The 22,607-nt window shown below is 39.0% G+C and overlaps 1 protein-coding gene across 4 annotated transcripts in view; it reads left to right on the top strand.

The window, feature by feature from the left end:
• The window catches only part of DOCK3 (dedicator of cytokinesis 3), a 384,134-nt gene that overhangs the window by 232,412 nt on the left and 129,115 nt on the right, over nucleotides 1–22,607 (top strand). For all 4 annotated transcript variants that reach the window (XM_082348082.1, XM_082348083.1, XM_082348081.1 and 1 more), the window contains exon 10: nucleotides 20,786–20,867. In XM_082348082.1, coding sequence (XP_082204208.1) covers nucleotides 20,786–20,867 — 82 coding nt within the window. The remainder of the gene's footprint in view (nucleotides 1–20,785; nucleotides 20,868–22,607) is intronic.

Below are 22,607 nucleotides of genomic sequence, written 5' to 3'. Positions count from 1 at the left end.
TAGACTGAGCTGAAGGTCAGAGTCCTAGAGATGGAAGGCTACCGAAGATACTTGGATATATTCCCAAAAGGCCTGGGCTTCAGAAGATGCTCATTTGTTTATGGTCCACCTTAATATATAGGAAATATGTAAAATAAATGGGGAAGGCAAACTCTGACTATGTCTGTGTTGTAGATTATTACCCTTTAGTACCTTGGCAGGCAGGCCAGAGTTGACTAGGCCTGTCTTGACACGTGCAGTGAATTTGTGCCTACTGCGGCAATGTTCTAAATGCAGAGAAGAGATTGTATTTACTTAAAAATAATGTACAACCTGTACTGATTAGAGTACTCAGAAACTGCCAAATCCCCAATTCAAGTCTGCACAAATATCTGGCTGTCTTGTCCCAGCCCTAAGCACAGGTAGAGCAGATCTTTTGTGAAGCTGCAAGTTACTTTATGCACACATCTGGGTCTCAAGGCTGCCCCACTCTCAACAAAAAGTTAAGAAGGGGCCAAAGGGCAGACCACATGGGACCTGCTCACTGGCAATTCTTTATATGCTATCTGACTTCCTAGATTCTTGTTCCAGATCCCTGGCCATTGACATCTTAGACTGCCTTACTTGGGCCCTATACTCCTGGCTCACAATTTTGGTCCAGCTCATCTGTGTAGACTTCCTCATCTATGCTTTGATTGCTAGGTTTTCAGAAGTCTACTTGCCTATCACGTGCCCATTTCTAAGCCTTAGAGACCAGGAACACCTGCCCGGAAGAGTGCCATTCCTGAAGCTGGACCTCTGAACACCTTTCCTCCAACCCCAAAACCCCACCTGTGTATCCTGACCCTAGTGTTGACAGCATTATAATTTTGTGCTTTGGAACAATGCTGCTGTGCAGTAATACAGAGCTCTTTGTCTCAGTGACCACTCCCTCCCCTGACCCTATAGAGCTGTGCTGTCCAATAGAACTTTCTAGGATGATATAAATGTTCTATATATGGCAGAAGATTATGGTCTGCATGGTAGCCACTAGCTACATGTGGCTGTTTAGCACTTGAAATGTGGCCTGTGTGACTGAGAACTGAGTTACTAATTTTATTAATTTTAATTAAATTTAAATATAGATAACAACATGTGGCTAGTGGCTACCATATTATAATGGCACGGCATAGAACCTGGTGGGAGAGATCTGGTGAAGTAGTTGTGCAGGGCCATGGCTGAAAGGGTAGACTTAGTCTGTGTGCACAGGATATCAAGAGGAGGGAAAGACATGAAGCAAAAGAGGAAAATTAAGGAGAAAGTCCTTTGTAGTCTCAGATCTATCCATTTGTGCACATTTCTAGGTATATAATATTTAGAGACATACTATTTTTAAATTGGTTTCTTTCTTTTTGATCAATATTAAATCTTACTTTCACTATTTAAATATGTATCATGAAAGACAATTGACTACAGGAACTAGTACAGGCTTAATATTACAACTTACAGACTTAAGTTGAAGTCTTATCTCTATACCATGTTAGCTATGTTACTATAATATTGTTTTTTAAATAATATCAATTTTTCAGTATTAAGGGGAAAGTAAGAAAGATTTTGACATAGTGCAGTGGACACTGTTCCTATATCTTAAACTTTTAAAAAATTAGAATTCTTAAACCCTTCATTCAAAGTTTTAGTACTTAGGAAATCTTTATTTGCTGTTTGTTCCCTGAGATTATTCCTGAGCTTCTCAGTCATACTTTAAAAGCCTAGAAAATATCTAGCAGAATGTCTGACAGATATAAATATTTATTTGGTTTTCACATTGACTGAGTTTTCTAGCTTCTGTTCAGGAAACAATCAAAATTTTTCTATTCTGTGTATGTTTATTTTGGCTTTTGTAAGCTCTGCTCTTCCCATCAGGACTCCCTCATGACCTTTTAAACAGCAAGTCTTTGCTTCGCTGAGGCACAGAAACAGCAGCAGAAATAGTGACAAGAACAAGTTAATAAGTGTAAATAATATGTATTCTGGTATCATTAATCAGAGGATTTATGTAGTTACAACAGGCCAGATCTGTAGGGTGTGGGGTATTATGCTAAACAGAGAAAAACGTGAGTAAAGGAATGAAATTAAAAAGAACAGTAATGTTCACATCATGAACAAAGAACTGGAAATCACAGAACAAAAGATTATCAATATAAGTGCTGGGTAAAGAGGGAGGAGGGAAGCAAGATCAGGAAGATAGGGCTTCCCTGGTGGCGCAGTGGTTGAGAATCTGCCTGCCAATGCAGGGGACACGGGTTCGAGCCCTGGTCTGGGAAGATCCCACATGCCGTGGAGCAACTGGGCCTGTGAGCCACAACTACTGAGCCTGCGCGTCTGGAGCCTGTGCTCTGCAACAAGAGAGGCCGCGACAGTGAGAGGCCCCGCGCACCGCGATGAAGAGTGGCCCCCGCTTGCCGCAACTAGAGAAAGCCCTCGCACATAAACGAAGACCCAACACACCCAAAAATAAATAAATAAATAAATAATAAATTTATTAAAAAAAAAAAAAGATCAGGAAGATAGAATGAGAGCAGCCAAGATGGCAGCTGCTGTTTTAACATTGCTTTTTTGACCTCAAGGGCTAGCATGGTTACTTTTCTAGAATACTTAAGACTGCTTGACCTTCAGCTGAGCAGTGAAGAAGTGTGGCACTTCTTTAGTCCCCGTAGGCATGGTTAGCAAGTCATAAAGAAGACAGGGTCAATCCCCCTGCCCCCACCTTCCTCACATGGAGGTACACCTTCCTCAGAAGCATTATGGCTTGATGTTGGAGATGGCAAAGATGAACTGACTCAGCATTGTGCTGTCCTGTCAGCGGAGTCTCACCCTCACTTCACCCCCATTTATTCATTTACATGCTTTTTATTGTTAGAATTGGAAGCCTGATCCTGGGGTGGGAGCATAAATCATTAGAGTAAAAACAACTGTTTGTAGCTCCCTGCGTAACTGATCATTAAGTTACCATTTTGTTCATTTTCATGAGAAGTACATGATTTCTAAAGACCTTGTAGGGGCTGTATAATTATAGCAATGCTATTGTAATTTTCAGAATATGTGATAACAGATTTACTCAAGTGTCTCTTTTGCTTTAGAGAAAATGGAAAGAATCTGTTTTCTGGGATCATTTGTCATTCAGACAATTTTCTGCTTGTTCCAAATCAGACAAAGTATTCCCCCTCCCCGATCTCTCAGTCTTTTGGGTGGAGAATGCCATGAACCTCAAGGAGACTAGGTGCCACCAGCAGAGCTGGAATGGGGCTTGGCATGGCCTTTCTAATCAGAAGGGTCAGGTGCCCCATGTGGGTGATCGGGATCCTGGGGCTAGCTAGGTTTCATTCACAGACACTCACTGTGCATATCTAGGGCAGGATGTGGTTTGCAGCATTTCCCAGATATATTTGCCTAGGGATCCCCTCCTCCCTTCCACCACACACTTTCTTTTCCCAATGCTTATTTCATAAGATGAAATACAGGTAAAGCATGGGCTTTGAAGTCAGACAGCTTCAGATTTGAATTCTAACTGTACCACTCTACCTTTTTATTTCAGGTCAGAAACTTTGACTCTCAGTTTCTTCAGAGGCGAAATAACCGTTATGAGGATTAAATGCAATTAGGCAAGAAAAGAAACACTTTAAACAATGCCTGGTATACACAGAAGACACTCATTAAGGGGCCGCTGTTGCTGCTGCTATAGCAAGCTGATGAGTACCAGCGCTGTATCCACCCGCCCCCCACATCTTCCCCTGAGCTTCAGGCTTGGGCTTCCAGCTGCCTAGTTTTTTGTTCACCTACATGTCCCAGAGACCTCAAATCCAGTATGCACTTCTGAACTTTATATCTTCCTCCTTGTATCTTCTCTGGTTGACACTACCGCATTCAGTTAACTGCTAAATCTGGTCAGCTTTGTCCCCTAAATACATCTCGCATCCATTCACCTCTCTTCGGTCCCAAAACTGCATCATAGCTTGCTGGGGCTACTCTGCTTTGTCTTTGGAGTATTTTCTATGTTACCAACCTGCCTTCCACACTGCAGCCCTAGTGATCATCCTAAAAACTTAGGAGATCAACATTGCTTCTCATAGTTGAATTTTCAGATCTTCTGTAAGGCCCATAATGGGGTTTTCCAAACTTGCTAATCCTAAGAACCAATTGAGACCTTTTTAAAAATACAGATTCTTGCGCCCCCTCCAGGAGTCCTCTCCTCTAGAGATTCTGATCCAGAAGATCTGGGATGGGACACAGCAATCTGTACTTTTAATAAGCTGGGAGGTACTCCTGGTGTTAGCCAAGCTGGGACAACCCTCACATATAATCTACTCCATGGGTTTGTCCACTCTACATTGCACAACACGCCCCATGTCTCCCGTGCCCTCTTAACTCATGATCTGAGCTTCCCTACCCTCAAGGTGCCTCATACTTAAGAGGGTCTATACTTGGCACACTCTTCTCCTGGAACCCCCTTCTCTTCATCTCTAACTACCCTTACCAAATGCTAAAAGTCTAGCAAAATTGCAAGAATTTGTCCCAGTGTCTCACTTAGGCAGCCTACCTTCATCCCAGTGGAGCTTGTCAGCCCATTTCTGTGCAATTAATTATAGCATTTTCACACTGTGTTGCAATTTTTGTTTTATGTGTGTCTCTCTCCCAGTAGACTCAGAACCTTTGAAGATAGGGACCATTTCATTTCTCCATTCCCAGCATCTTGCGTAGTTTCTGGAACATGATAGGTGTTCACGAATGCTTGTTGAAATAATAAAAAGGAGAGAGGAAAGCTAGAAAGAACTCTTTTTTTTTTTTTTTAAATAAATTTATTTTTGGCTGCATTGGGTCTTCTTTGCTGTGCACGGGCTTTCTCTAGTTGCGGCGAGCGGGGGCTACTCTTCGTTACGGTGCGTGGACTTCTCATTGCGGTGGTTTCTTTTGTTGCGGAGCACAGGCTCTAGGCACGTGGGCTTCAGTAATTGTGGCGCATGGGCTCAGTAGTTGTGGCGCACGGGCTTAGTTGCTCCGCAACATGTGGGATCTTCCCGGACCAGGACTTGAACCCGTGTCCCCTGCATTGGCAGGTGGATTCTCAACCATTGTGCCACCAGGGAAGTCCAAGAACTCTTGAATTGTAGTAGGAGTCATAAAAATGTTTTTTGGAGCCCTGAGGTGTCTCAGGGACAGGTGGTGGTTAGGAGAGAGGCCTGAGTAGGAAAGATTCCTGCTTCTGTCCCTTCTCCCTGCCTCTGATTCAACCAAAGTAGCTGTATTTTTTTTTTTAAGCAAGGAGAACAGGTGTCTTTTTTTTTTAACATCTTTACTGGAGTATAATTGCTTTATAATGTTGTGTTAGTTTCTGCTGTATAACAAAGTGAATCAGCTATATGTATATATATATATCCCCATATCCCCTCCCTCTTGCATCTCCCTCCCACCCTCCCTATCCCACCCCTCTAGGTGGTCACAAAGCACCGAGCTGATCTCCCTGTGCGATGCAGCTGCTTCCACCTAGCTATCTGTTTTACATTTGGTAGTGTATATATGTCAGTGCTACTCTCTCACTTCATCCCAGCTTACCTTTCCCCCTCCCTGTGTCCTCAAGTCCATTCTCTATGTCTGCATCTTTATTCCTGTCCTCCCCTAAGTTCATTAGAACCATTTTTTTTTTAGATTCCGTATATATATGTGTTAGCATATTGTATTTGTTTTTCTCTTTCTGACTTACTTCACTTTGTATGACAGACTCTAGGTCCATCCACCTCACTACAAATAACTCAATTTTGTTCCTTTTTATGGCTGAGTAATATTCTATTATATATATGTGCCACATCTTCTTTATCCATTCATCTGTCGATGGACACTTAGGTTGCTTCCATGTCCTGGCTATTGTAAACAGTGCTGCAATGAACATTCTGGTACATGGCTCTTTTTTTTTTTTTTTTTTTAAGATTGGTAAAAAGGTTGTTTTTATTTTTTATTTATTTATTTATTTATTTATTTTTAATCAGTCATCAATTTTATACACATCACGGTATACATGTCAATCCCAATCGCCCAATTTAGCACACCACCATCCCCACCCCACCGTAGTTTTCCCCCCTTGGTGTCCATACGTTTGTTCTCTACATCTGTGTCTCAACTTCTGCCCTGCAACCCGGTTCATCTGTACCATTTTTCTAGGTTCCACATACATGCGTTAATATATGATATTTGTTTTTCTCTTTCTGACTTACTTCACTCTGTACGACAGTCTCTATATCCATCCACGTCTCAACAAGTGACTCAATTTCGTTCCTTTTTATGGCTGAGTAGTATCCCATTGTATATATGTACCACAACTTCTTTATCCATTCATCTGTCGATGGGCATTTAGGTTACTTCCATGACCTGGCTATTGTAAATAGTGCTGCAATGAACATTGGGGTGCATGTGTCTTTTTGAATTATGGTTTTCTCTGGGTATATGCCCAGTAGTGGGATTGCTGGGTCATATGGTAATTCTATTTTTAGTTTTTTAAGGAACCTCCATATTGTTCTCCATAGTGGCTGTATCAGTTTACATTCCCACCAACAGTGCAAGAGGGTTCCCTTTTCTCCACACCCTCTCCAGCATTTGTTGTTTGTAGATTTTCTGATGATGCCCATTCTAACTGGTGTGAGGTGATACCTCATTGTAGTTTTGATTTGCATTTCTCTAATAATTAGTGATGTTGAGCATCTTTTCATGTGCTTCGTGGCCGTCTGTATGTCTTCTTTGGAGAAATGTCTATTTAGGTCTTCTGCCCATTTTTGGATTGGGTTGTTTGTTTCTTTAATATTGAGCTAAATGAGCTGTTTATATATTTTGGAGATTAATCCTTTGTCCGTTGATTTGTTTGCAAATATTTTCTCCCATTCTGAGGGTTGTCTTTTCGTCTTGTTTATGGTTTCCTTTGCTGTGCAAAAGCTTTGAAGTTTCATTAGGTCCCACTTGTTTATTTTTGTTTTTATTTCCATTACTCTAGGAGGTGGATCAAAAAAGATCTTGCTGTGATTTATGTCAAAGAGTGTTCTTCCTATGTTTTCCTCTAAGAGTTTTATAGTGTCCAGTCTTACATTTAGGTCTCTAATCCATTTTGAGTTTATTTTTGTGTATGGTGTTAGGGAGTATTCTAATTTCATTCTTTTACATGTAGCTCTCCAGTTTTCCCAGCACCACTTATTGAAGAGACTGTCTTTTCTCCATTGTATGTCTTTGCCTCCTTTGTCATAGATTAGTTGAACATAGGTGTATGGGTTTATCTCTGGGCTTTCTATCCTGTTGCATTGATCTATGTTTCTGTTTTTGTGCCAGTACCATATTGTCTTGATTACTGTAGCTTTGTAGTATAGTCTGAAGTCAGGAAGTCTGATTCCTCCAGCTCCGTTTTTTTCCCTCAAGACTGCTTTGGCTATTCAGGGCCTTTTGTGTCTCCATACAAATTTTAAGATGATTTGTTCTAGTTCTGTAAAAAATGCCATTGGTAATTTGATAGGGATTGCATTGAATCTGTAGATTGCTTTGGGTAGTATAGTCATTTTCACAATATTGATTCTTCCAATCCAAGAACATGGTATATCTCTCCATCTGTTGGTATCATCTTTAATTTCTTTCATCAGTGTCTTATAGTTTTCTGCATACAGGTCTTTTGTCTCCCTAGGTAGATTTATTCCTAGGTATTTTATTCTTTTTGTTGCAATGGTAAATGGGAGTGTTTCCATAATTTCTCTTTCAGATTTTTCATCATTAGTGTATAGGAATGCAAGAGATTTCTGTGCATTAATTTTGTATCCTGCAACTTTACCAAATTCATTAGTTAGCTCTAGTAGTTTTCTGGTGGCAGTTTTAGGATTCTCTATGTATAGTACCATGTCATCTGCAAACGGTGACAGTTTTACTTCTTCTTTTCCAATTTGTATTCCTTTTATTTCTTTTTCTTCTCTGATTGCCATGGCTAGGACTTCCAAAACTATGTTGAATAATAGTGGTGAGAGTGGACATCCTTGTCTCGTTCCTGATCTTAGAGGAAATGCTTTCAGTTTTTCACCGTTGAGAATGATGTTTGCTGTGGGTTTGTTGTATATGGCCTTTATTATGTTGAGGTAGGTTCCCTCTATGCCCACTTTCTGGAGAGTTTTTTTTTTTTTTTTTTTAACTTCTGGGTTTATTTATTTATTTATTTATTTATGACTGTGTTGGGTCTTCGTTTCTGTGCGAGGGCTTTCTCTAGTTGCGGCAAGTGGGGGCCACTTCATCGCGGTGTGCGGGCCTCTCATTATCGCGGCCTCTCTTGCTGCAGAGCACAGGCTCCAGACGCGCAGGCTCAGTGATTGTGGCTCACGGGCCTAGTTGCTCCGCGGCACATGGGATCCTCCCAGACCAGGGCTCGAACCCGTGTCCCCTGCATTGGCAGGCAGATTCTCAACCACTGTGCCACCAGGGAAGCCCTGGAGAGTTTTTATCATAAATGGGTGTTGAATTTTGTCAAAAGCTTTTTCTGCATCTATTGAGATGATCATATGGTTTTTATTCTTCAATTTGTTAATATGGTGTATTACATTGATTGGTTTGCATATATTGAAGACTCCTTGCATCCCTGGGATAAATCCCACTTGATCGTGGTGTATGATCCTTTTAATGTGTTGTTGGATTCTGTTTGCTAGTATTTTGTTGAGGATTTTTGCATCTATATTCATCAGTGATATTGGTCTGTAATTTTCTTTTTTTGTAGTATCTTTGTCTGGTTTTGGTATCAGGGTGAAGGTGGCCTCATAGAATGAGTTTGGGAGTGTTCCTTCCTCTGTAATTTTTTGGAAGAGTTTGGGAAGGATGGGTGTTAGCTCTTCTCTAAATGTTTGATAGAATTCACCTGTGAAGCCTTCTGGTCCTGGACTTTTGTTTGTTGGAAGATTTTTAATCACAGTTTCAATTTCATTACTTGTGATTGGTCTGTTCATATTTTCTGTTTCTTCCTGGTTCAGTCTTGGAAGGTTATACCTTTCTAAGAATTTGTCCATTTCTTCCAGGTTGTCCATTTTATTGGCATAGTGTTGCTTGTAGTAATCTCTTAGGATGCTTTGTATTTCTGTGGTGTCTGTTGTAACTTCTCCTTTTTCATTTCTAATTTTATTGATTTGAATCCTCTCCCTCTTTTTCTTGATGAGTCTGGCTAATGGCTTATCAATTTTGTTTATCTTCTCAAAGAACCAGCTTTTAGTTTTATTGATCTTTGCTATTGTTTTCTTTGTTTCTATTTCATTTATTTCTGCTCTGATCTTTATGATTTCTTTCCTTCTGCTAACTTTGGGTTTTGTTTGTTCTTCTTTCTCTAGTTTCTTTAGGTGTAAGGTTAGATTGTTTACTTGAGATTTTTCTTGTTTCTTTAGGTAGGCTTGTATAGCTATAAACTTCCCTCTTAGAACTGCTTTTGCTGCATCCCATAGGTTTTGGATCGTCGTGTTTTCATTGTCATTTGTCTCTAGGTATTTTTTGATTTCCTCTTTGATTTCCTCAGTGATCTCTTGGTTATTTAGTAACGTCTTGTTTAGCCTCCATGTGTTTGTGTTTTTTACGTTTTTGTCCCCGTAATTCATTTCTAATCTCATAGTGTTGTGGTCAGAAAAGATGCTTGATATAATTTCAATTTTCTTAAATTTACTGAGGCTTGATTTGTGACCGAAGATGTGATCTATCCTGGAGAATGTTCCATGAGCACTTGAGAAGAAAGTGTAATCTGCTGTTTTTGGATGGAATGTCCTATAAATATCAATTAAATCTATCTGGTCTATTGTGTCATTTAAAGCTTCTGTTTCCTTATTTATTTTCATTTTGGATGATCTGTCCATTGGTGTAAGTGAGGTGTTAAAGTCCCCCACTATTATTGTGTTACTGTCGATTTCCTCTTTTATAGCTGTTAGCAGTTGCCTTATGTATTGAGGTGCTCCTATGTTGGGTGCATATATATTTATAATTGTTATGTCTTCTTCTTGGATTGATCCCTTGATCATTGTGTAGTGTCCTTCCTTGTCTCTTGTAACATTCTTTATTTTAAAGTCTATTTTATCTGATATGAGAATTGCTACTCCAGCTTTCTTTTGATTTCCATTTGCATGGACTGTCTTTTTCCATCCCCTCACTTTCAGTCTGTATGTGTCCCTAGGTCTGAAGTGGGTCTCTTGTAGACAGCATATATACGGGTCTCGTTTTTGTATCCATTCATCCAGGCTATGTCTTTTGGTTGGAACATTTAATCCATTTACATTTAAGGTAAATATCGATATGTATGTTCCTATTACCATTTTCTTAAATGTTTTGGGTTTGTTTTTGTAGGTCTTTTCCTTCTCTTGTGTTTCCTGCCTAGAGAAGTTCCTTTAGCATTTGTTGTAGAGTTGGTTTGGTAGTGCTGAATTCTCTTAGCCTTTGCTTGTCTGTAAAGGTTTTAATTTCTCCGTTGAACCTGAATGAGATCCTTGCTGGGTAGAGTAATCTTGGTTGTAGGTTTTTCCCTTTCATCACTTAAAATATATCCTGCCACTCCCTTCTGACTTGCAGAGTTTCTGCTGAAAGATCAGCTGTTAACTTTATGGGAATTCCGTTGTATGTTATTTGTTGCTTTTCCCTTGCTGCTTTTAATATTTTTTCTTTGTATTTAATTTTTGTTAGTTTGATTAATATGTGTCTTGGCGTGTTTCTCCTTGGATTTATCCTATATGGGACTCTCTGCGCTTCCTGGAGTTGATTGACTATTTCCTGTCCCGTGTTAGGGAAGTTTTCAACTATAATCTCTTCAGATATTTTCTCAGGCCCTTTCTTTTTCTCTTCTTCTTCTGGGACCCCTATAATTGGAATGTTGGTGTGTTTAATGTTGTCCCAGAGGTCTCTGAGACTGTCCTCAATTCTTTTCATTCTTTTTTCTTTATTCTGCTCTGTGGTAGTTATTTCCACTATTTTAGGTTCCAGGTCACTTATCCATTCCTCTGCCTCAGTTATTCTGCTACTGATTCCTTCTAGAGAATTTTTAATTTTATTTATTGTGTTGTTCATCATTGTTTGTTTCCTCTTTAGTTCTTCTTGGTCCTTGTTAAACGTTTCTTGTATTTTCTCCATTTTATTTCCAAGATTTTGGATCATCTTTACTATCATTATTCTGAATTCTTTTTCAGGAAGGCTGCCTATTTCGTCTTCATTTGTTTGGTCTGGTGGGTTTTTACCTTGCTCCTTCATGTGCTGCATATTTCTCTGTCTTCTCATTTTGTTTAACTTACTGTGTTTGTGGCCTCCTTTTCACAGGCTGCAGATTCGTAGTTCCCATTGTTTTTGGTGTCTGCCCCCAGTGGGTGAGGTTGGTTCAGTGGCTTGTGTAGGCTTCCTGGTGGAGGAGACTGATGCCTCTGTTCTGGTGGGTGGGGCTGGATCTTGTCTTTCTATTGGGTAGGGCCATGTCCGGTGGTGCGTTTTGTGATGTCTGTGAGCTTAGTATGATTTTAGGCAGCCTCTCTGCTAATGGGTAGGGTTGTGTTCCTGTCTTGCTAGTTGTTTGGCATGGGGCGTCCAGCACTGGAGCTTGCTGGCCATTGGGTGGAGCTGTGTCTTAGCGTTGAGACAGAGATCTCTGGGAGAGCTCTCGCCAATTGATATTACATGGGGCCTGGCGGTCTCTGGTGGTCCAGTGTCCTGAACTTGTCTCTCCTACCTCAGAGGCTCAGGCCTGACACCAGGCTGGAGCACCAAGACCCTGTCAGCCACATGGCTCAGAAGAAAAGGGAGAAAAAAGAAAGAAAAATACGTAAATAAATAAATAAAATTATTAAAATTTAAAAAAAAAATTTTTTTAAAGAGTGCAACCATACCAGTAAACACAAATCCACCAGTGATAACAAGTGCTAAAAACTATACTAAGATAAACATAAAAATCAGAAACAAATCAGTCACAGACAGCAAACCCCAAGTCTACAGTTGCTTCCAAAGTCTACTGCCTCAATTTTGGGATGATTCATTTTCTAGTCAGATATTCCACATATGTAGGGTACATCAAGTTGATTGTGGGAATTTAGTCCGCTGCTCCTGAGTCTGCAGGGAGAAATTTCCGTTTCTCTCCTTTGTTTGCACAAAGTAGCTATATTTTTAAATTTTTCATGTGTTGGTGAATAGTGTAAGGTCTTGTTGTAGAAAAGGGAAAGGTTGATACTAAAAATAAATTTGAAAACCACAGCACTGATTTGCCTTAATGAAACCCCTTTATGCATTTCTACTCTCTGTGATTTAGAATGAAGTGGGAAAACTTGAAGAAATTGAGAAATAAAGCCAAGGATCTAAATTGGAAAATGCATCTGTGAGGAAATTATAATAGAGATTTCCTAATCTGTTGGGTTGTACAGTGTAGTATGGCCTTGGGGCTAATTACTGTTTTCAAGCACCTGGGGGTGATCATGAGAGAGATGCTAAGTAGTTGGCATCCATCTCCACAGAGGCCCAAATTAGAAACATGAAGATTAAATTGAAAGAGTCGGGAGAATTCCTCTGCATTTATTTGAGGCGTGTGCTTATATTTCCAAACCAGTGTCTTCAGGAAATAACCTCCCTAAGGATTAAAGACTTTGTCTCTGCCTCAGTGCCTGGCATAGACTAGCACCTCATTGTTGGTCACCAAACATTTGCTGTAGGCATGCATGAATTACCATCAGTGGTGAAGTGTATGAAATGCAGTACCACCCAGGAATTAGAACTCTCATAAAAGCAAGTGATCTTAAAATTAAGACTCTATTAGACTTGTCACAGATTCAAATTATGGATTTCATTTGTAAGAACTTGCTCAATAATATGAAATTAATGTAACTTCATATACTGTTCATGCATAGCTCATCATAAAGACAAGTAAATGTAGAGCAGTTCTCTCATAATGTTGCTTATTGAAGAATAAGAATTTAACCATCTCTTTTTTCTCTTGAAAGAATTAGAGTTTTCTTACCCAGAGTATTAGGAGAAAAACTGACCCGTTGCTCTCATATAGAGGTGTGGATGTTTGTAAAATCTCATAAATAAATTTTTTTCTTTGGCCACAGTTCCTTTCACACTTTTGGGATATATGAAAAGGAGTCATGCCTCTAGTTGGCAAATAGATTCACTCAGCATTTATCAAATTGTATTTGTACAGATTCCATCGCCTTATGCAAAGGCAGGTTGTGGAGTCAAAAGTCACCTGTCCCATTGGTACTTAAACACATAACAACATTTTAAGCCTCTGAGAAGTCCTAGAGGGTAGAAACCTCTCTGTAATATTGCATTTCTCTGGAAATGCAATATTTCCCAGCAATATTGACCACTTCTTTTGCAGAACAGCTGTTGCCAAATTAGGAAACATTGGGTAGATATTTGCCTTCAGATAGTTTGAATGTTAACAGAAAGCAGCATTTATTTCATACCCATTGGTGAAGCCAGCAAAACAGGAAGTAATTCAATTTGTACCTAGAGCCCTTTGAAATCAAACAAACAAACAAACAAAAAACAGTTATTTTCAGTCTCACAAACTGTGAAGAAAGCCAGGTGATACCGGGAGTGTGAAAGGCTCTAGGAAATGTGAAGCTCAACTGGGCACTGGGAGAACCACCTTAGGGGCCTCCTTTTACTGTTGAGGAGAAAGAGAAGTTCTTGGGTTCTCATAGGGCCAGCAATACTGTCTACCCTGGAATTTGTTTTATCTACCCTTTTTTCTTTGGATCACAGCTTGGTGTAGCCCCTCCGAATAGCACCCCTTTCTCTAGTTTGGTAACAAGAAGCTCCAAATGGCAGCCTGCTTGGTAGATGTCTGTGCTTGAGAGATTCACTGAGAGAGGTAATGTGAGGGTGAGAGCAGTTGTATGTCTTCCTTCCAAAGAAGAGAACAGAAGTAATGATAAATTCTCTTGAAAAGGCATAAACTTCTTAAAATTGTTTTTATTTTCATCTATCAAGTTAACAACTAATTGAGTGGTTGTTATATGCATTTATACGTATTAAGATAGATCAACTTCTGTAACAGTTAGACAGAAAAATGCATAACAGCTCAAGCACAATAGAAATGTATTTCTTGCTTGTATACTGATACCAGGTGGGTGAATTTGCAGTAACTAGGGTGGGACTCATCCATACAATCATTCAGGGACTCAGACTAATAAATACTCTGTCAACGCCAGTACATGGCCCCAACGTTGCCCTGTGGGGTCATCTCCACTCTAGGCATCTGAAAGGGGAAAGAGCGTGAAGACAAACATGTAACCCGTGTTTAGGGCTAAGCTGAGAAGTGGTGTACATCACTTCTATCTGCATTCAGTGTCTAGAGCTCATTATATGGCCACACCCAACTATAAGGGAGGCTGAGAAGTATAGTCTATCTGCCTGCCCAAGAAGAAACAGAGAACATGGATTTTAGTGAGTAGCTGGGAGACTCTGACTGCCACAACATGCTTGATGTTTCTCAGTCTTTATCCACCAGGTTAGAAGGTTGGTTTGTCCTGACCATCTTGTTTGCTCACTGTTGGCTCATCAATGTTTCTGCATAGTATGATGGTGATGCTACCCATCCAGTTTATGGTGACCTTTGTCAGCAGGCTTCCACACACCACACAGCAATTCTTCAGGGAACTTCCACCTTCTTTCATTCAACATGTATTGAGCACCTATTGTAGGTTAGCCTCTTGGAAGTACTAGAGATACAGCAGTAAACAAACATCCTTATTATTAGGGAGCTTATTCTCTCATGTAAGAGAAAGATAATAAAGAAAGAAAATAATTAGTTTGTGCCAAGTGCTGAAAAGGAGAGAGAGGGTATGGGAGAGGAGGGGTATTGCTCTTGCTAACATCATTGTAGTTGGCTTCCCTGGGAAATTGGCATTTGAACGAGCCACTTGGGCTGAAAGAACAGTATTCCAGGCAGAGGTAACAGCATGTGCAAAGGTCCTAAAGCAAGAAGGAGCTTGGCTTGTTCAAGAAACTTGTATCTAGGAGAACAGTGTATATGGAGAATAGCAAGCAAGAAAGGCTCTTGTGAGATGGGGCTATAAAGATAACACTGAATGTTCCACACAAGGCCTTGGAGACCTTAGGGATCTGATTTTTTTTTTTTAACATCTTTATTGGAGTATAATTGCTTTACAATGGTGTGTTAGTTTCTGCTTTATAACAAAGTGAATCAGCTATACATATACATATATCCCCATATCTCTTCCTTCTTGCGTCTCCCTCCCTCCCACCCTCCCTATCCCACCCCTCTAGGTGGTCACAAAGCACCGAGCTGATCTCCCTGTGCTATGCGGCTGCTTCCCACTAGCTATCGATTTTACATTTAGTAGTGTATATATGTCCATGCCACTCTCTCAATTTGTCCCAGCTTATTACCCTTCCCCCTCCCCGTGTCCTCAAGTCCATTCTCTAGTAGGTCTGCGTCTTTATTCCTGTCCTGCCCCTAGGTTCTTCATAACCATTTTTTTTTGTTCTTAAATTCCATATATATGTGTTAGCATATGGTATTTTTATTTTATCTGAGAGCAAGAGTAAGCCATGAAAAAGTTTGCTGTTGTTTGATTTTGCAGCAGCTTTATTAGATACAATTCACACACTATAGAATTCATCTATTCAAAGGGTACAATTCAGTGGCTTTTAGTATATTGGAGTTGTGCAAACTTTACCACAGTCAATTTTTAAACATTTTCATCACCCCCAAGAGAAATTCCATACCCTTTACAAGTCACCTCATTTTCTGCCAAATCCCCAGCCCTAGGCAACCACTAATCTATTTTCTGTTCCTATATATTTGCCTATTCTGGACATTTCATAGAAATGGGGTCATACAATATGTGGCCTTTTGTGTCTGGCTTCTGTCACTCAGCATGATGTTTTTGAAGTTCATCTACATTGTAGTGTATATCAATACATCATTCCTTTTATGGCTAAATAATAACCCATTATATGGCCATACCTACCATATTTTATTTATCCATTCATTTGTTGTTGGATATTTTGGTGGTTTTCATCTTTTGGCTATTATGAAAAATGCTGCTATGAATGTTCATGTACTTTTTTGTGTGGCCATATATTTTCATTTCTCTTGGATATATACTTAAGGATGGAATTGGTGGGTCATATGTTAAACTATGTTTAACCTTTTGAGGAACCACCAGACTGTTTTCCAAAGTGACTGCACCATTTTACATTCCCACCAACATTATATGATGGTTCCAATTTCTCCACCTCCTTGTCTACACTTGTTATTATCTGTCTTTTTGATGAAAGTCATTCTAGTGGAAGTGAAGTAGTGCCCCCATTGTGGTTTTGATTTGCATTTCCCTAATGGCTAATGATGTTGAACAGCTTTTCATATCCTTATTGGCCATTTGTTTATCTTCGATGTAGAAATGTCTATTCGTTCTTTTATTATTGAGTTGTAAGAGTTCTTTACAAATTCTAGCTACAAGTCCCTTATCAGATATATTATTTGAAAATATTTTCTTCCATTCAGTGGATTACCTTTCCCTTTCTTGATGATGTCCTTTGAAGCACAAAAGTTTCTAATTTTGATGAAGTCCAACTTACCTATTTTTTTCTTTCATTGCTTGTGCTTTTAGTATTCTAGTCCTATCTAAGAAACCATTGCTTAATCCAAGGTCATGAAGATTTATGCTTATGTTTTCTTTAAAGAGTTATATAGTTTTCACTCATACATTTACAGCTATAATCCATTTTTAGTTAATTTTTACATATGGTGTGAAATAGAGATTCAACTTCATTCTTTTGAATGTGGATTTCCAGTTGTCCCAGCATCATTTGTTAAAAATATTATTCTTTCCTTCATTGAATTGTCTTGATACCTTTGTATAAAAAATCACTTTGACCATATGAAAAATTTTTTAATATGGGAGGTAGTGTAATCTGATTCACATTTTAAAAGGATCAATCTCTCCGAAGAATGAATTATAGAGAGGCAAAAAGGGAAATAGATCAGCTGGGAAGTTGTTATAATAATCCCAGCTACAGTCCAGTAGTAGCCTAGTCTAGTGGTAGGTAGTGAAAGAGATGGAGAGATTTTTAGAGTTTCAAGATTATACTTTTGAGAGAAAATTGACTCAACTGAATATCCTTTTTTCCACTTTGCACTTGTCCATGTGACAACCATCATTTTTACTTTTCCTAGTTACATTTTCTTTCAGATGGTCTTGAGAATTTTTCCTGATGTTTTTGGATGTCTTTTTTTTCTAAACTTTACCCGTATGTTCTTATTTCCTGTTTCTCTGTTAACCTTCAACTCTCCATTACTAAAACTACAGATTTTTTTGTATCCACACCTGTTGTTTTCTCCTTAACTCTCTCCTGGATTCTCACAATTCCCTGAGTAGGTGGGAACCTTTTTTTCCTTTACCCATTATTTTTTTCTCCACTGTCTTCAATCTCTCCCCTTCTACTAACATTTTCCCATTAGATGTAAATGTTCTTAGGTGTGTCCCATCTTTTTTGAAGTCAGGTTTATTGAACTGCAATTTACATATCGTAAAATTCACCCTTTTTAATGCATAGTTTGATGAGTTTTCACAAATTTATAGTTGTGAAACCACTACCATAGTCAAGAAACAGACATTTCATCACCCCAGAAAATTCCCTTATGTACCTTTGCAGTCAACCCCTGCCCTCCTTCCTCAGTCTTGGCAACTTCTGATGTGATTTCTGTTCCTATAATTTTACGTTTCTAGAATGTACTATAAATGGAGACATACAGTATATTGTCTTTTGTGATTGCCTTCTTTCACTTAGCATAATGCCTTTGAGATTCATCCATATTGTTATAAATCTTAGTAGTTTGCTCTTTTTATTGTGAAGTAATATTCCATTGTATGGGTATACCATACAATGGTATATCTGTCTGTTCATCTCCTGATGAACATTTGGGTTCTTTACAGTTTCTAGCGATTATGAATAAAGCTGCAATGAACATTCACAATCAGGTCTTTGGGTGGACATATGTTTTCATTTCTTCTGAGTCAATACCTAGGAGTAAAATTGTTGGTGCATATAGTAAGCGCATGTTTGACTTTATAAGAAACTGTCAGGCTGTTTTCCAAAGTGGCTGTACCATTTCACATTCTCCTCAACAGATTATTAGAGTTCTAGTTGCTCTACATTCTTGCCAATCCTTGGTATATTCAGTCTTTAATTTTAGCCATTCTAGTGCGTGTGTAGTGGTATCTCACTGTGCTTTTAATTTACGTTTCTCTAGTTACTAATAATGTTTTCTTGAGGTTATTTTCCATCCCTGTATATTCTTTGGTGAAGGGTCTGTTCATATTTTTTGGTCCATTTTTTGAGTTGTTATTTATTATTGCGTCTGAGCTTACTTTATATGTTCTCAATACAGTCCTTTCTTAGGTGAGTGTAAATATTTTCTTCCAGTCTATAGCTTGTCTTTTCATTTGCTTATCAGTGTCTTTCAAAGAGAAGATGGTTTTAATTTTATAAAGTCCAATTTATCATTTTGTGATTCATGTTATATGCTTAATAATCTGAGATCACAAAGGTTTTTCTACTGTCTGCTAAATATGGAAAAACAAATGTGAACAAGATACACGAAGGTACTTGTCTCATTTTTCATGTGTGTATTCTTACAGTTTTATAGTTTTAGCTCTTATATTTAGGTCTATGATAAATTCAAGTTCATTTCTTGTAGGCAAGATCAAGGTTTAATTTTTTTTTTAATTTATTTATTTTATTTATTTTTGGCTGCGTTGGGTCTTCATTGCTGTGTGCAGGCTTTCTCTAGTTGCGGTGAACAGGGGCTACTCTTCGTTGCGGTGCATGGGCTTCTCATTGCGGTGGCTTCTCTTGTTGCGGGGCACAGGGTCTAGGTGTGTAGGCTTCAGTAGTTGTGGCACTCCAGCTCTAGGGCACAGGCTCAGTAGTTGTGGTGCACGGGCTTAGTTGGTCCGCGGCATGTGGGATCTTCCCAGACCAGGGCTCGAACCAGTGTCCCCTGCATTGGCAGGTTGATTCTTAACCACTGCGCCACCAGGGAAGCCCAAGGTTTAATTTTTTATATGGATTGTTCACCATTTGTTGAAACTGCTGTGCTCCCTTACTGAATTTTGATACTTTTATTGAAAATTAATTGAATATATATGGGTTACCCCATCTTTAAACAAAGACCTCCCTCAACTCAACATGCCCATTTAACTAAAAGTTCATCACTTCCACATCTTCACCTCTTCAAAGAGTGGTCTTGACTCACTGTTTCTGCTTCCTTATTTCTTACTCCTCACACTAGCCTCTTTCACTATCATTCCACAAAAACGGTTCTTGCCAGAATCACCAGTGACATCTGTTTTAACATCCTGTGGACACTGTTGTATTGTTGTCTCATGTGATTCTCAGTGCCCTTGGGCCTCCTTGACCCCTCCCTCCTCTTTCAGACACTTTTTTCCCTTAACTAACATAGCATCCCACCATTCTTCTTATTTTTCTTCTGTTTTTCTATTTGTCCCTACATGTCTACTTGGCTAGTTCTTCTTCTTTTACCTGTTTCTTAATTATCAATGTCCCTCAGGATTCTGACCAAAGCCCCTTTTCTTCTTGTTCTGTGCATATTCCCTGCTTATTCCCATCTAATCCGCTGGCTGAAGCATCTCAAATTTATATTTGCCAGATTTATAAAAGCCAGATCTTTTCTGAGCTTCATTTCTGCACGTTTAACTGCCTAGGAAGTTAAGCTTTAGGAAGGACCATGAGCTCTAGGAAGAAAAGTGCCCTATATATATTGTGTTCACATTTGTGTTCCTATGTTTAGCACAGAGAACTTAATAACTATTTGTTGACTAAATGAACAAATGAATATGTGAACAAACTAAGCAACCTGTGCAGCTGATATTATAACATATCTTATAATTCTAGTACAGTATTTTAGTATTGGCCCTTTTACTGATACCTAATAGATGTAATGAGTACATGACTCTGGGCACAGGAGAAGCAAATTACTTTTAGAATCACATACTTTGTCTTTGCCATGGCTCAGTTTTCCTGTTATAATTGGTAGAGAACCTTGGGATGAGGAGATGGGAATGAGATCCTAGACAGGGGCAGGAAGGAGATAAGAGAGCAAGGAGACATTTCTCCAGAATGTTGCAAACACTGTTTCTAAAGTTTTTCAGTCCAATAATTTCCTTCAAGACTTAACCTATATTGTTTGAGGAATAAAATATCTTAATGGCCCTATTAAATTCTGATTACAGCTTGAATTACAGTACATTATTTCTTTTTTACTTTTCACCCAAACTTTTGTAAGTCCCTGTAACATTTTTTCTTGGCTCTAAAATGATTCTCAAAAATTGTATAGGAAGATGTAAACTGGGTAATGTAGACTCTTTCGGACCTAGTGTGATGAATATTTTTATGATGATCTGAGTGTTCACATCAAAGAATGTATATGCTTCTTATGGGCTTACTGTTACGCCCAGAGCTTTGAGGGTATTTGGGAAAATACAAGACATAATCCTCATTGCTGCCCTCAGGGAGCACACAGCTTTAGGGAGATAAGAGCCACAACTGGCAAGTAAACAGCAACACCTGTGAAGCAGTTTGTAGTCTCTGTTGTACGTTGCTTGGCAAGAAAGATAGTCTCCTGCCACTAGACATGTCCTTTTGGCCTTGCCTGTCACTATGGGCTGTCCTGAAAGTGTTTAGGGTTTCTCTATAAATGCCCTTTTTATTTGGTCTCGAGCATGCAGTCCCTTACATTTCTCTGTCTCTCTCTCCTACATTTCAGTGAGCGGTTTCTGGTGAGACTGAACAAGAATGGTGGGCCAAGGAACCCAGAGAAGATAGAACGAATGTGTGCCCTTTTTACAGTATGTGCAAATTCTCTTTCCCTTCTCTGCTGTTGACTCTAACTAGGGCCCTGCTATGTGGATATTGTTGCCCTGGAAACAAGCATTTATTCTTATTTCCCCACACACTGGTGAGAATAGAACTTGATTTATGTGTCTTTCAGGTTTTAATGAAATATTTAAGAAAACTGAAATTAGCTTCAGTTTTTAATTGAATTTATTAAAGAAATATAATCAAGTACCTTTTACTGATGTACATTTTAGAAGCTATTTAATATAATAGACACATAAAATTTGAGGAAAGTCTTTCTTACAATTCTTCTTCAAGGCCACTGGGAATTTCTCTGATGTGTAAGTATCGTTTCTCTAAAGGCACCCACCAAATTTACAGCTCTGCAGTTTTTTAATGAGTTTATATAAAGAGAGACAAACTAAATAGTCCTCCTCTTTCAAATACCGAACAGAGTCTTTTCATGCCATGATTCATACTTCAGTTTTTTCTGAATAACCATGCTGTTATTTGTGGTCTCTGAGCTCATGGACTCATCAGCTCAGAGAAGGCTTGATAACCTGCTTATTGAAAAGTGCTAAGCCTCACAATACCACGTTGCCTTGTGTATTCTTTACTGATTTACTGAATTTTTTTTTTACCCAGTTATAAAACTTAACTGCCCAGCTTTATTTATTTCAGTTAATTTATTTGCTGAAGGAGAAAATAAGACCGTGTCACAATTTTAAACCACTTTTGACTATTATGGATTCTTTGATGTGCTTCAGTGATACTGAGATCCATCAAAACCTGTTGAGTACAGGGAGGTATGATGGTGTCACAGTGCCACTGCCCTCATTTGTGGTGCATGATTGATAGGTGACAGTCAGGTGTCTCAAACCTTATGGTGTGCCTCTTAAACACAAATGGGATTTATCTAGGGCTCTGATATGTGACTTTCTCTGAAAGATAAAATTGGATTTGTTTACCTGACTTTTTTTGTTCATTTACTACAACTTTATCGAAATCTCAAATGATGTTACTGCAGAATCAGAAGCCACTTTTACAGGAATAACTTTTATTGAAATTGCTTCAGATATGAAGGATTTACAAATCTAGCTAAGCTAACATGAAGTTTCGTACATCTTTGAGCTCAGCATTCAAAGCTTAGGAGATAATACAGGAAGAAAAAGCAGGAAAAGCAGATCCAGGAAGACGGCTAAGGGAATTGAGATGGTTTAGTCTGGAAAGATCAGTGCTCTCTCTTCAGCAGGAGAACAAGGGAAAGAGTCGAAATTGCAGGTAATGGGATGTAGGTTAGAATATTGTGAGAGAGCATCTGAAGTGAGACTACCTGAACACTGAGCTGGTTCTCTAGGGCCACCTTCCTGAAACAGGATTAGAATGAGATGAGACACCCATCTGTCTAGAATGTCCCAGTGACCTTAAGAGTCTTTTATAGATCCTCATGCTCTGATATTGTTTGGTTAAAGCAGCAAAAGAAATTGTCGATTCCTTGTTCTTTGGCACTGTGGGAACAGAGCGGTGTGTGTGTGTGTGTGTGTGTGTGTGTGTGTGCGTGCGTGTGCATGTGTGTGCGTGTGTGCTGTCCTTGAGTGTGATGAGTGCAGTCCTTGTCTCTTGAAAAATGAACTTAATTATGATATTTGAATGTAATTATACAGTAAATCAAAATTTTCATTTAACAGCATTTTAATTATCTATAGGGGCCCAGAGGCCTAGGCTGTAGCTCCAGCTTTATAAATCAGAGA

This window comes from Balaenoptera borealis, assembly GCF_965194805.1.
Source record: "Balaenoptera borealis genome assembly, chromosome: 12".
Lineage (NCBI taxonomy): Eukaryota > Metazoa > Chordata > Mammalia > Artiodactyla > Balaenopteridae > Balaenoptera > Balaenoptera borealis.
Note: the sequence above shows the minus strand (reverse complement) of the source record. Positions and strands in the feature narration are given on the sequence as shown.